At 48.2% G+C, this 13,622-nt stretch overlaps 1 protein-coding gene across 2 annotated transcripts in view; it reads left to right on the top strand.

Annotated features, from left to right (window-relative positions):
* Nucleotides 1–13,622, top strand: part of NSF (N-ethylmaleimide sensitive factor, vesicle fusing ATPase) — a 72,174-nt gene that overhangs the window by 21,955 nt on the left and 36,597 nt on the right. For both annotated transcript variants that reach the window (XM_005532607.3, XM_014261175.2), the window contains exons 5-8: nt 3,424–3,590; nt 4,820–4,927; nt 5,515–5,590; nt 10,030–10,185. In XM_005532607.3, the coding sequence (XP_005532664.2) occupies nt 3,424–3,590; nt 4,820–4,927; nt 5,515–5,590; nt 10,030–10,185 (507 nt within the window). The remainder of the gene's footprint in view (nt 1–3,423; nt 3,591–4,819; nt 4,928–5,514; nt 5,591–10,029; nt 10,186–13,622) is intronic.

Raw genomic sequence — 13,622 nt, 5'->3', positions numbered from 1 at the left:
GAATGGAGATGTTTTAGTGCCAGGAGCAGCAGTGTGCCCTGCAGTGCTGAGCTTTGGGAGCAGCACTGATGTTTGCACCAGTAACTGACCAGGATATTCTGCAGCAAGGTGAAGGGCTGAGGTAAATTTCTATTCCTATTTCAAGTCTTCCTCGAGCCTTCCAAGCCTTGGTGAATGTTTGGAGGAGACCACTTAGCTCTTTTGTCACTTTGTGCTGTTTGTCACTATTCCCTCTGCTTTGGATCACTGTCAGGTCCAGGTGCAGCTGTTAAATCTGTCTGTAGCTGCTGGAATGCTGACCAGACTCCTGGCAGCAGCTTGTTACAGGAGGGTCTCCGTGTTCTTTGCTACAGCAGGTCCAGGTAATGGATCACATTTGTTCTTTGGACCATCAGGAGTCACCTCTGTGCTCCTGGAGAGGGCAGCTCATCCTCTGCCTTGCTGGGATCCTGCTCTCTGCACTGGAGTGCTCTGTTCAAGAGGCCACTGCTTTTCCTCTGGAAAAGCACTGTAGCTCACAGTGGTTCCAGGGAATTCCCTCCTTTGGAACTGTGGGCAGAGCTGGTGGCTGCATCCTGTGTCAGGATGAGGAGGGCTGAGCCTGAGACGTGTGGCTGTGGGTGTGAGGTGCTCCTGGGGAAGTTCCCTCCTGGCTGTTTGTTTTCCCAGCTCCTGTGGTCTCAGCAGGTCCATGAGCACGGATCAGCACTCAGAGGTGAAGTCTGATGTGTTTGTAGGAACAGGCTGGAGTGGGTGTCTCTGCCTCTCTGGATGTCTCACAGACCTTGCTTGAAAACCTGGAAAAGGAGGAAGGAGGCTGGGGCAGACCTCCCTGCTCCATACAATGACCCAGAAGGAGCTTGGTCTCTTCTCCCAAGGAAAAAGGGACAGGATGAAAGGAAACAGCCTCAAGTTATGCCAGAGGAGGTGTAGGTTGGATATAAGGGAAAATTTCTTCACAGAATGGGTTGTAAAGGCTTGGAACAGGCTGCCCAGGACAGTTGTGGGGTCACCATCCCTGGAAATATTTGAAGAACTGGTGGATGTGGCACTTGTGAGTACATGATTTAGTGGTGACCATGGTGCTGGTGCTGGGTTGGTGGTTGGACTTAGTGATCTTGGAGGCCTTTTCCAACCTTGATGATTCTGTTAATCTGTGATATTTTTGCTGGTCTTGTTTTAACTGAAGAAGGACCTCTAACAGGGAAGACTCATAAATTAATTTTTTTCTCACCCTTGTTTGGCTGCTGATCATGTGCCAATTCACAGATCAATGCTTTTCAGTACTCAGGTCTTTTGGGGAAAGAAGCAGTGATATTCTGTGTGATCAGCTCTTAGAGCAGTTTGTGACTGTCCTTGTCCTGGGCTTTGCTGTAAACCTTCCAGCTGCGTGGGAGCCTGTGTTAACAAAAATAATGCAGTGATTCTGTGCAGTGACTAAATGTCATCTGACTCTGTGCTGGGTGGAAGGGATTTGTAAAGGCATTCTGCAGGTAGAGAGAAGTGTTCACAACCCCAGTGATTTCCCAGGGCTCGTGCTTTGTCCTGGTCCCCTGATAATGTGGAAACTGTGTTTTAAATGTCAGTGAAAATGCAGCCCACAGCTCTGTGGAGCAGTGATGTGAGTCCTGCTGAGCCCCTGATGATACAGTAAAGGTTTTCCAGGTGAGTGGTTTTCCTGGTGGGAAGGCAGAGTGCCCTGAGTGGATGTGTCTGTCCTGCCTTCTGTGCACTCCAGCTGCAGCAGCTCCCATGTTCCCAGTAGAGATGCCCAGCTGGAACCAGGGTGGGCTGTCTCAGGTGCCCTGGGGGCACCTCTCCCCAGGGAGGTTCCTGCTGCCTTCCCACAGCCAGGAGGTCCCTGCTGCATTCCCAGCCCCTTTTGGGACATTCCAGGCCCCATGCTGTGTGTTCCCCTCAATGCACCCTCAGCACTCAGTCCTGGATGTAAGAGGTGCTCGTGTGGAGCTGACACCTCAGGCCTTTGATGTGACCAAATCCAGGGACTGATATTCCAGAGGCTTTTATTTGACAAAGCTATGAGGTTCAGCAAGAAAAAGGAAACTGCTCAGAGGTGACTTGTAAGGTGAGAGGAGCTCCTGGTGTTTGCTTGCAGAACCGAAGGGATTACCCTGCTGCCATATTCCTTTTGAAGGAACTCAGTGCAGTAGATCAGGAAATAGTGGAGTGTTTTCATCTTTATCCCTGTTTCCTGGAAGATCTGTCTTTGGCAGCTCCTCCCAGGGTGGCCCATCCCAGGAAGGATGTTTGGTGTGTGTGCTGTCTTCTGGTAGCACCTTCAGCAAGAGACAGGCTCTCCTTGTTCCCTTCACGTGAACAAGTCCCGCAGCAGCCCATGCCTGAGGCTTCGTTTGCCATCACACCTCAGCATCTGCAGGTTTGTTCTGGAGCTATTCTGCTGCCAAGGGCTGCACAGGAAATCACAGATGGAGTGAAGGGACTTTCCCACATTCCCTTTCTCCTACTTCATCCTTAGCCATGACTGCTGTAGCAGAGGAGACTTTGTTCTCCAGATTCAAAGTAAACCTTTAATGTTCCTCAGTCTTCTGGAGAATCATTTGCTTCTGCTGCAGCCTGGTTTCTGGATTGCTGGGCCTTGTTTGTGAGGTCCTGCCCATGGGTCACCCATGCTGAGCAGTGTCCCTGGAGTTGTGGATTGTGCTGCCCTTTCCTCTCCACCCTCTTTCCCTCTTTGCACCCTGAGTGACCTCTTGTTTCCCACGTGCTGTACCTGTGGGGCCAGGTTGACAGTGACTGTGCCTTCCCTGCCCCTTGGCTTTATGTTCAGGTTCTGCATCACTGAAGGAAACCTGGAAATGTCAGGATGGGCCCAAGGGCACCTCTGGGGTTTCCTCAGTGTCAGGGATGAAGGACAGTTGATGATGTGTTTTGTTTTGGGCTGACAGATTGCATTGCTGCATTTGAATGTGCAGTAATTCACTTTCTGCTGCCACATCTGGGGAAAACCTTGTCAACCTGTTGCCACAGAAAACCAGTGTTGGTCTCTTGTCACTGCATTTGAGCAAGACTAACCTAAAGCTGCTTTTGGGCTTCCTGGAGATGTGTCCAAACCCTTGGGTGGAGGTACAGCCATGTGGGACTGTCTGATAGAATGTCTGGATTTGCTTTCATTGTCCTCATTCCCCAAAGTCTGTGTGGTGTTAGAGCTGTTTTAAAGGTTTATTAAGAGTTTTTAGAGAAATGCAGGGATTTTCAGTGAAAATTTTACTTTTTTTTGACCTTGTAGTTGAACACGGGTTAAGAGAAATTAGGGTCTCTATCAGAAATAATTTATTCAGTTTTACCAAGTGAAATTCTCAAGGGAAGTATTGCCAAACGTGTTTAATACACTGAGGGCACCTTGCTGTCCTTAAATGTGCTATTTCTTGGATTTTTTCCCAGTTTCCTTATACACTTTCGACAAGACCAAGCAGTGCATTGGCACCATGACCATCGAGATCGACTTCCTGCAGAAGAAGAACATTGACTCCAACCCCTACGACACAGATAAGATGGCTGCAGAGTTCATCCAGCAGTTCAACAGCCAGGCCTTCTCCGTGGGCCAGCAGGTGGGCTGTGCTCTGGGGCTTTGAGGCTCCAGTGGGCTAAAACACCACGTGCAGGCTTGTGAGGGACTGCCAAGAGCTCTGCAAAGGCTGGGTGAGGGGCAGGATTTGTTCCTTGTGTGAAGGATGTCTTTATGAAAAGTAAAACCATTGTGACTTTCATTGAGAGCATGGGCAGAGGGGTTTAAAATCTGTTCTGTCCTAAATCTTTGAGGAAAATCCCAGGTTTTGGGAGAGCTTGGGTCTCTCTGCATTGTGACTTGGTTGGATGTGAGCATGGCAGCTCCTGGAATCTTTTGGCAAGTAATTTTTGCCTCCTTCTCTATAAGATCAAGACAAACACCAGATTTAATTCATTCTCAGTGGCACCTCCCAAGTGAAGTGTATTTTATTTTTCTGTAAGTGTCCAAGGCCAGGTTGGAGAGGGCTTGGAGCAGCTTGGTGTGGTGGAAGGTGTCCCTGCCCATAGCAGGGGTGGATGAGCTTTAGGGTCCTTTCCCTCCTGAACTATTCCATTATTTATTGATGCTCTATGGACTTAAGCAGCGAAACAGGGATGAAGGATTTTCCCTGTGTACCTTGGAAAGCTGATGTTCCTGTAATTGAGCCTGCAGAGGTCTGCAGCAGATGGCCTTCAGCCTCTGCAAAGCCCTGTGTGATAGCCTCTGCTTTGCCTTGTTCTCAAAACAACTCAAGGTTGGTCTCTCATAGTTTTTACACCTTGCAGGGTCTGAATCCTGCAAATAAAAACTCAAGGAAAGGAATTGTGCAGACTCAACCTGGTTTTCTGTGGGATGGACTCTGCTTCTCATTACATTCATTCTCTCTCTCATTAGCACTATTCCTGAAGTGTCCTTGTCAAGCTGAAATGCAGAAGATCTGAAAGTTTTGAGCTAAATTGTTCTCCATGACTATCACCAATTACTGAAGTGAGAGGAAAATGTCATCAGATGATAAAGAACATTGAGCTGGGGAGAAGGGGAGGAATAGATGATTTTCTTGGAAGGAGAATTTTTCTTTGAGTTTCTCCAGCTGACTTCATGTTCTGCACTTTTAGGTGTGTTACACTTTTATTGGGGCAGGGAAAGCATTCCAGAGCTTTACAGTGAAAGAAACTCCAGAGGAGCTGGGTGTTTAACTTAGTCTTCAGGCCTCTTTCCCTTCAAATCTTAGTAATCTTGTCAGAATCCTTTTTAGCTTTTTTTAATGAGATTTGTTTTCCCTTTCCACAGCTGGTGTTCAGCTTTAATGACAAGCTTTTTGGGCTGTTGGTGAAGGACATGGAAGCCATGGACCCCAGCATTCTCAAAGGGGAGTCTGGAACAAGCAAAAAGCAGAAGGTGGGCTCCCAGGAACTCCTGTCCATTCCTTGGGGACTGCAGAGCTGCAACCAGCTACCAGGTCCTGCTACCAGGAGCAGTTTAGATGACCTGCCTTTGAAGAAGTCACACATCTGGCTGTGTCACAGGAGACAAGGAGCATTGTTTGCAGTTCAGTGCAGTCTCCACTAAACTACAGAGCTGGGAAGGATACAAGGAATAGCCCTTTGATCTTTAAGTACCAATTCATGGAAGCAGCCTCTCTTGAGTTTGTCTTCTGGATGTGTCCAGCTTTGATTTTTCCTTCTGTAGAAAGGACATGATTTTATTTTCTCCTTTACTTGCTAGATCTTGCTGAAATAAAATACTTGGGTTTGTACTAAACCAGTAACTTAAAAGCCAGGTGTTGTACCTTATGGCCTTCTCCATTCAATGGTGTTTGTTTTAGAGGAGGGGTTTGTATTTTTCATTCTTCCCAGTGAGTTTTGAAGTGAAGCTTTTGCTGTTTTTTCCTGACATCTGAGATGTGCTCGGTCGTACCAAAGGAGCAATCTGAAGCTGAGTCTAGTGGTAATTAATGTAATTATTTCTTTCCCTTCCCTTTGCAGATTGAGGTTGGTTTGGTTCTTGGAAACAGCCAAGTTGCCTTTGAGAAAGCTGAGAACTCCTCTCTCAATCTGATTGGTGAGTTCCTGCACCCAAACAGAGGAATAAATAATGCTTGAGGTCTGCTGCTTTTCAGGCCTAGGAGACTTCATTGCCTCAAGGCTGTTTTCTGTCTTCACTTAGGCTTAGATTAGCAAGGCCAAATGGACCAGTAGATCCAGCAGACAGCAGCTGTTTGAAATCTTTTAATTCTTCAAACATCAGAGAATGATGTTTTCAGGGACAGTAACAAGCCAACAGCTCTCCCATTAAATTTAATTAAAAGAGAAGGGATTAAGAAATTGAGAGTTTTTTTTAAAATGTGTAGTCAAAATGTCAAAGTCCTGCTCTTTGGGAGGCCATGGGAGCTGCAGAACAGCACAGGGGACACTGTGTGTGTAACTGCTTCCATGAGTTTATTCACACAACTGGGAACTGTGATTTAAAGAGACAGTTTCTAAAACCTCAACAAAACAAATCCCTCCATACAATATCACACTTGGCCATCAAAGAAATTGGGGAATAATTGGTGTGTCCTCCACACATTCCTTTAGAAAGTGGTTTAGGGATTGGGCTGGGCCTGGAGTGTTCCCATAGAGCCACCAGTTTGAGTGGTGGGAGCTGGGCCTGGGGTGGCAGTGAGGCCCTTCCCTGCAGTGGCTCAGTGTGCCCTGGGACTGTGGGGGCTTCCTGGGGAACAGGGACACCTGCTGTTCCTTTGGCTGTTCCTTTGCTTACCAGTGGTATGAGGTGTGTGACTCTTTCCAGGCTCCAGCTGCAGATCCCTCCCTTGCTGGTGCTGTGACTCTGGCTGTGATTCAAGGCTGAACAGACACTTTTATATTAATTTTTTCTTCTTTTTCTTCCCTGTTTTTTTCCTTCCTCCCAGAGTCTGTGAGCTAAGGACACTTCTCCTTTTGCTGTTGCTGTTCCACAGATCAGGAGTGTCAGGGGCAGGCTGCTGGGAGTGGGCTCAGGGACACATGAGGTTTATTTTTGCAGTAGGCTTCAAAGCACAGCTCTGCTTGGCTGGAAGTGCTCAGTGCTGTGAGTACTTGCTACAGGAATAAACCATCCCAGGGTAGCAGCCACTTAGGACAGGAGAATTCAGCTCATCCAGCACTGCAGGAGCTTGTGGCAGGGGCTGAGGTTTGATGCTGCCCTGAAGGACCACATTTGGGGCTGGGACTTTGTGTCCTGTAGCTGCTTCCTGTGCCACGGTGGCTCCAGGCAGTGGAAGATGTGAGGCTGGTGTGTAACCACACCTTGCACCTCATCAGAGTTGTGATCTGAACACTCAGCCTGTGCTGAAACCCCAGCACAGCTCTGTAGGCTGGGCTGTAGATGGCTGTAATTAAGCATCCTAACGAGGGTACAGCTGTTAATAACACCAAATGAAACATGCAGGGGCAGGGCAGTGAGTTCCCACCTGTGACTGTGGGATTACACCCGTTCAGTTTTCGCTCTGCTGCCAGGACAGCTGGGGCAGTGTGAAATAACCCTGTTCACTGAGTCACAGCAAGCAGGGGGATTGTACCTGGTTAATATTCAGAGCCATATAATAACCTGGGATCTCCCTCCTGACACATGTGGCTGTGAGGAGTGGTCCTGTGGGAGAGCTGCTGGATTGGGAATAGGGAGCCTTCCCCAGGATTCTGTTTTATTGTCTGCAGACAAGACAAAAGAGCTTCTTGTGCCTTGATTTACTTCTGTCAAATTGGTACTTCATTTAATCTCCTCATTGATCTGAGGCAGAGCTGCTTAATGTGCTTTGTTGATCTCTGGGGAATTGTAAAGTTCTGAATAATTAAATTGTGAGAGAGGAGATGAAAGTGAAGTGAGTGTCACTGAGCTCTGCCTTCAGTAAAGGGCCTACATTATTTGAAATGAGAAGAACTGTAATAATTTTTTTAAAGCAAATTCTGTTTAGCATAAAATTGTGTTATGAAACCAGTGGAAGAGGTTTTAATCCAATCTGCAAGAATTTTACCATGCTGAGGTGCAGCCAGAAGGGGGGAGTGTAGGCCAAGCTCTGTGGGAGCAGGAACAGCCCTGGCTGAGGGGTCTGACATAAAAGCTGGAGTGCAGCACTGGGATAATAAACACAGGGGAATTGTGGATTGGTGCTCCCTGCAGGGCTGTAGGTGCTCTGTGTCCCAAGTGCTGCTGGGCTGTCCCTGGCATGTTATCCAGAGGCACGTTCCTGTTCGTTTTGCTGCCCTTGGAACTGAAATATTGATTCCAGATGTGTTTAGACCAGAATTAAAGAGTCTGGTTGAGCTCACACAGAACTGCTGTTTGCTGTACTTCCTGGATTTTGGTGTTCATTCATTATTTGGCTGAACTTGAAGTACCTCTTAGAAGAGCTGTGGAACAGAGCAGGAAAATGCACACTTTTTGTCTGCTAAGATTGGATATTGGGAAGGAATTGTTCCCTGTGAAGGTGGGCAGGCCCTGGCACAGGGTGCCCAGAGATGCTGTGGCTGCCCCTGGATCCCTGGAAGTGCCCAAGGCCAGGTTAGTCAGGGCTTGGAGCAGCCTGGGACAGTGGAAGGTGTCCCTGGCGTGGCAGGGGTGAGACTGGATGGGCTTTAAAGTTCCTTCCAACCCAAAGCCACCTGTGACTCTGTGATCTCTGTGATTCTGTGCTGTCCTAGGGTGGGAATGGCCCCCGGGCCAACCCTTAAAACACTGTGTAAATCTAAGGAAACATCCCATTTCTGCAGTAGTTAAGGTTAATTGGCAGGGTCGTTGCCTTTTCCCTGGGTTGTGAGATCTCTGTTGTTTCCCTGGTAGATGAGGATGCTGAGAGCCATGTGGAAAGTTGATCTGACTGATAAAAGTGCCAGTGCTTGTTTATAGGCTCTCTTGCATAAAGCTAAGGTGAGACTACATGGATTTGTGCTTGTTTTCTGCTTCCTGAACACTGTGAGTACTCCCAAGCTCCTCTGCAGAGGGAGTGAGGAGCTCTCTGAGGCTGATGCTCGTCAGCAACAGGGAAAGGAGGTGGTTGTAGGGCTGCAAACCTGTGCTCAGGGGTCTGGCTGTGCCTGGAGTGCCTCTGGAAGAGGTTGTGGAACACACAGTGAACCGTGGTGGTTTGCCTTTGTTCTTCTGAGTTGTAAAGGAATTGTTTTGTGTAGCTGTGCTGCAAATTGCTCCAGTATCTGGGGACTAAGAGTGGTGAGTGTGCTGTTCCTTTCCAAGGGATTCTGGAGAAGGTCTGGAGAGATGCAGATCTTTGACCCTGAGGTCTCTACAGAAAAAAATCAGCAGGAACTGTAATAAAGCATTAACTTAGAGGATACCTTTAGAAGGGTGATACACTGGGAAGGGCCAGTCTGTCTTGTCTAAGGGCAGTCCTGCCTCATGATCCTACGGGAGTTCATTACAGTGATTGGAAAGCTCTGGCAGCAGGGCTGACATGGGCTGATTGTCAAAGCTTCTCCAGCAAAGTTCTTTGTCAAAGTTTCTTAAGAAAGAATCAAAATAGAGATCTGTGGGAGAGAAGGTCCTTGCATGAGTCAGTGAATGATGAAAGGGAAGGAGGAAATAGCTGATGTCAGTGGAGTTCAGTGGGAATCTCTGCTGGGCTTTGCTAATCATTGTGATTATTGAATAAGCTGAGAAAAAGCTGGAGCAATGAGATGCCCAGGCTGGCTCTGACTGAGCTCAGTGACTGAGGCAGGAAATGCTAGAGGAGATTCAGTACAAAGAACTGTAAATGATGTGTGGGAGGAGGAGCTCTCCTGACCTGAGTAGAACTGATGGCTGTGGTGGGCTCAGATCCTGAGCAGGATCAAGGGAATGCTGCACCATCTCGTGCAGTGTGGGCCCTGTTGTTAGGAACTGTTAAACGTGGCTGCTAAGAATGATCACATATTGTTACAGAGGGATATGAACAAAGCAGAGCATCCATCATTCTGTACCTGTATTGAAGGTACAGCTGAACTGCAGCACCTGCACGTCCATTTGCCCATCAGAGGCTGTGGGGGGGAGAGAGGAACAAGGGTTCCAGTGTGGAGTTGCTGCTGCACAAGGAAGAACAGGTGGGGACTGGGAAAGGCAGGACTGGGGAGGATGCAGGACAAACCTATTGTCATCCCAGATGTCCTGGAACAGGGTGGATACTGGATCTGGCAGCAGCCACATCATCTGGGTGCTGAGGTTACCTGGGTCCAGGGGCATCTGGGTGAATTTGTGGCAGAGAAATCTACTGTGGATTCCTCAATACATAGGAGCAACACCTGGCTGCAGAAACCCCTGAACTGGGCAGTTGGAAGGCTGGGAATCATTTACCAAGCTGGGTCTGTGTGTCCTGTGTCCCTGTCACAGTGTGTCCTCCTGGCCAGGGTTTGAAATTGCACACAGAGTTTGTGGGATGGGGTCTGACCTGCAGAGCTGTTCTGGTGGCTGTACCTGTGTGTGCTGCAGCTCTGCTGGGCTGTGTGTTTGAAACCATTTCTTGGCTTTTGCAGGTAAATCAAAGACCAAGGAGAACCGGCAGTCAATCATCAACCCCGACTGGAATTTTGAGAAAATGGGCATTGGAGGCCTGGATAAAGAATTCTCAGATATTTTCCGAAGAGCTTTTGCTTCACGAGTTTTCCCACCTGAAATTGTGGAGCAAATGGGTGAGTATAACCTGGAAAAGTGTGGCTGGGGCACAGGGTGCAGGCCTGCCCCTGGTGTGTGAGGGCTGGACACAGCTGATACTCTGGTGGTGCTGTAACACAGCAGTTTCTGAGGGATCCAACAGAGCCTCCTCTTCCCCTGGTGCTCCCAAATGTCATTTGGACTCCTGTTGCTTGGCTGGGGAAGGGAGACAAACCCAACACAAGCACTCAGCCCTGCACATGGAATGTCTGAAGGAGTGAGACACGTGGTTTAACTGGATGCTGTTCTGGTGGAACTGAAACTGGGGCTCTGAGCAGCCTGGTCTGGTGGAAGATATCCTTGCCCATGGCAGAAAATTGGAATGAGATGGGCTTTAAAGTATCTTCCAACACAAACCATTCCATGGTTCTGTGGAGCTCTCTCTCCTTGGATGCTTCATTTATCCATAGCAGTGACACTGCTCCTGTTCCTGACTGCCTTGTCATGGTACAGCTCAGAGGAAATTTTGTCTTAATGCTCCTGCCATAATCTGTTTTACATCCCAGTTCTCCTGGCAGCTGCACCATGAGCCCTGTCCTCCCTCAGCCTGAGCCCAGTAAACCCAGCATGGGGTGGTGAGGTTTGAGATGCTGGGGAGGATGCACAGGCCATGGCACGTCCTGGAGTCTGAAATAAAAGCACAGATTCTAAATATAACTTCTCTTTTTGGGTCAAGGGAAGGAAAGGCAGTCCCACTACTTGGTAAACATGTGCTGGCAGGCAGATAAATGGTGCAGGGTTTAATTTTTAGTAAGCAGTGTGCAGCTGCAGGTGTCTGATTCTGTCACAGAACGTGGCTGGGGATGTTCTGGCTGCTCCTTGTTCTCGGAATATAATCTCTGTGGGTTCATATTTGAACTTGGAATCCATGGCTGTATAATTTCTGTGTATGTTTATGTTTCTGATCCACCTTCCCTCTCCCCACAAATGAAGCAATCAAGATTTTGATTACAAAACAGATTTCCATCAGGAGATACATCCTGTTTGTGCGGGGGTGTGTGGAGCGTGTCCGCTTCCAGTGCCTGTGGAATTGATGCAAAGTAAACTTCCCTGGGATGTGCCTTCAGTCTTTTCTTGGGGATTTGGACACGAATGGAGGAATTGTGGAGAAACCCCAAGGCTGGGTCCAGCCAGTGCCCAATTCTGTCTCTCCTGCCTTTTAATTCCTGTTGATCTGAGAGCTGAGGCCTCTGGGGGGATGCTCTTGGGTCCCGTGGGTTTTGTGGCTGTGAGTGAGATACAACTTCTCTGCTTCTGCTTGAGAACATAAAGTGCTTAAATTTGTTAAATATTTAACTGCTCTGCAGAGAGAAGAAATAAGAGAAATGGTGCTGGCTGTGGAAATAATAGCTTTTACCCAGAGGCACTGGTGTCCAGCTCAGCACTGCTGCTGACAGCCAGCCTTCTGTACTTGAAATATTTTTACCTTTTGAAGCAACCGTTGTGTGTATTCATGAAGTCTTCCCATGGAGCCAGTCTGGGAGAGCTGGGGCTGTTCAGCCTGGAGATCAGAAAGCTCTAGGAAGATCTTAGAGCCCCTTCCAGTGCCTGAAGGGGGTTTATAAAACAGAGGAGAGGGATTTTTTTTTTTTTTAACATGGACAGGTAAAGAATGGAAATGGTTTTAAACTAACAGAGGAGAGGTTTGGGTTAGATATTGGGAAGAAATTCTTCCCTGTGAGGGTGGAGATGTCCTGGCACAGGATGCCCAGAAAAGCTGTGGCTGCCCTGGATCCCTGGCAGTGCCCAAGGCCAGGCTGGATGGGGTTTGGAGCAGCCTGGGACAGTGGGAGCTGTCCCTGCCATGGCAGGGGTGGCACTGGGTGGGATTTGGGATTCCTTCCAACCCAAATTGTTCTGTGATTCTTTGTCTGCAGTACAGAGTCCTTGGCTGGGACCCCATGTAAAGGTAAAAGATAATTGGTGTTGTTTAATAGAGGAAGACAAAGATTCTGTGAAGGACCACTGGTATTTGGATTACCCTGGGCAATGAATTAAAGGTGTGCCCCATTAAATTACATTAAATACAAATACCCTTACTGTGCATGTTTACACCCAGGCTGCACAAAGAGACATTTTTCAGGGAAGAAGTTGGACTGGGAGCAGAGCTCCCGAGCTCTGATTAACCCCAGGGCTAAAGAGCTTATCTGAAATTTGAAAAAACACTTTCTGACATTCATTTTCTTTGCCTTAGTTATAACTTGCTCTTAACTATATTTCAGATCTGAAATGTCAGTGTGACAGCTGTTCACCTTTGTGAATAATTTATTGGGAAAGGAAAAGAAGGAATTTGCTTGCTCCCTGGTGCTGCAGTGCTCACCCAGTTGTGTTCTTTGCCCAGTGCTCCCAGACTGCAGCTTCCACGCCAAATGCAATAAATATTTCTGTCCATAACTACACAGAGGCTCTATAGACCCTTCCAGTGTTACTTGCAATTTGTGTGTGGTTTATCTAACTTCCAAGGAATGTTTTGGGTTTGGAGCACATAAATCAATGTTAGTTAACCATATCATCCAAGGGGGGAAATGCTGCTCTGGTGGTACAAGCCCTGGTTTATCCAAGAGCAGAAGTGTTAGATCAGCCCCAGCTGGGCACTAACCCTGCCCGAGCTCCCTCCTGGCCTGGAAGGGGCAGTTTGCTTTTCCCATCTGTGGATGTCCCAGCCCTGCTGTGGTGGCTTTGGGCCTGCATGGCTCTGTAGGGAGCTAATACAGCTGGCAGCAAAAAATACTATTAGACAGTTTACAGGGTCAGTATTCAGCTAGATCAGCTTCCTGCTTGGTGTAATGACAGAATTCCAGAATGCTTTGGGTTGGGAGGGACCTTAAAGCTGATCCAGTGCCACCCCTGCCATGGCAGGGACACCTCCCACTGTCCCAGGCTGCTCCAGCCCCAATGTCCAGCCTGGCCTTGGGCACTGCCAGGGATCCAGGGGCAGCCCCAGCTGCTCTGGGCACCCTGTGCCAGGGCCTGCCCACCCTCACAGGGAAGATTGATGCTTGTCTCCAGATAATCTCGTGGCTGCCAAATGGAATTAAGTCCTAACCTGGATGAGGTTTGAGGAAGATGTCTGGAAACATTTTGGTGCATCACTCATAGGAATGACAATTCTGAGGAAGGAGCTTCACACCTGGGGGCATTGGTGGAGGGAGATACCAGTCACATTTTCCCTGAGGGACAGCCCTTCACAGCCCTGTTTCCAGGGAATCCTCCTCCTTTTCAGGCCCTTTCAGGATGTCTGTGCCATCCAGCTCATAGTAAAGCTGTGTCACTGGGTGCTGAAGGGAGTCTGGCTTTGGCTACTCTCTGCTGCAGTTCAGAGCATCCTCTTACTCCAACTAAAGCTCCTCTGTTTATTTGACAAATGTTATGTTTACTTCCCATCCATGGTAAATGCTGTTTTTTCTGCTGAGAC

The sequence above is a fragment of the Pseudopodoces humilis genome, chromosome 29, assembly GCF_049639895.1.
Source record: "Pseudopodoces humilis isolate 2021_Gansu_Grassland_sample_001 chromosome 29, ASM4963989v1, whole genome shotgun sequence".
Taxonomy (NCBI): domain Eukaryota; kingdom Metazoa; phylum Chordata; class Aves; order Passeriformes; family Paridae; genus Pseudopodoces; species Pseudopodoces humilis.
The sequence above is the reverse complement of the archived record's forward strand: the minus strand, read 5'-3'. Positions and strand labels throughout refer to the sequence as shown.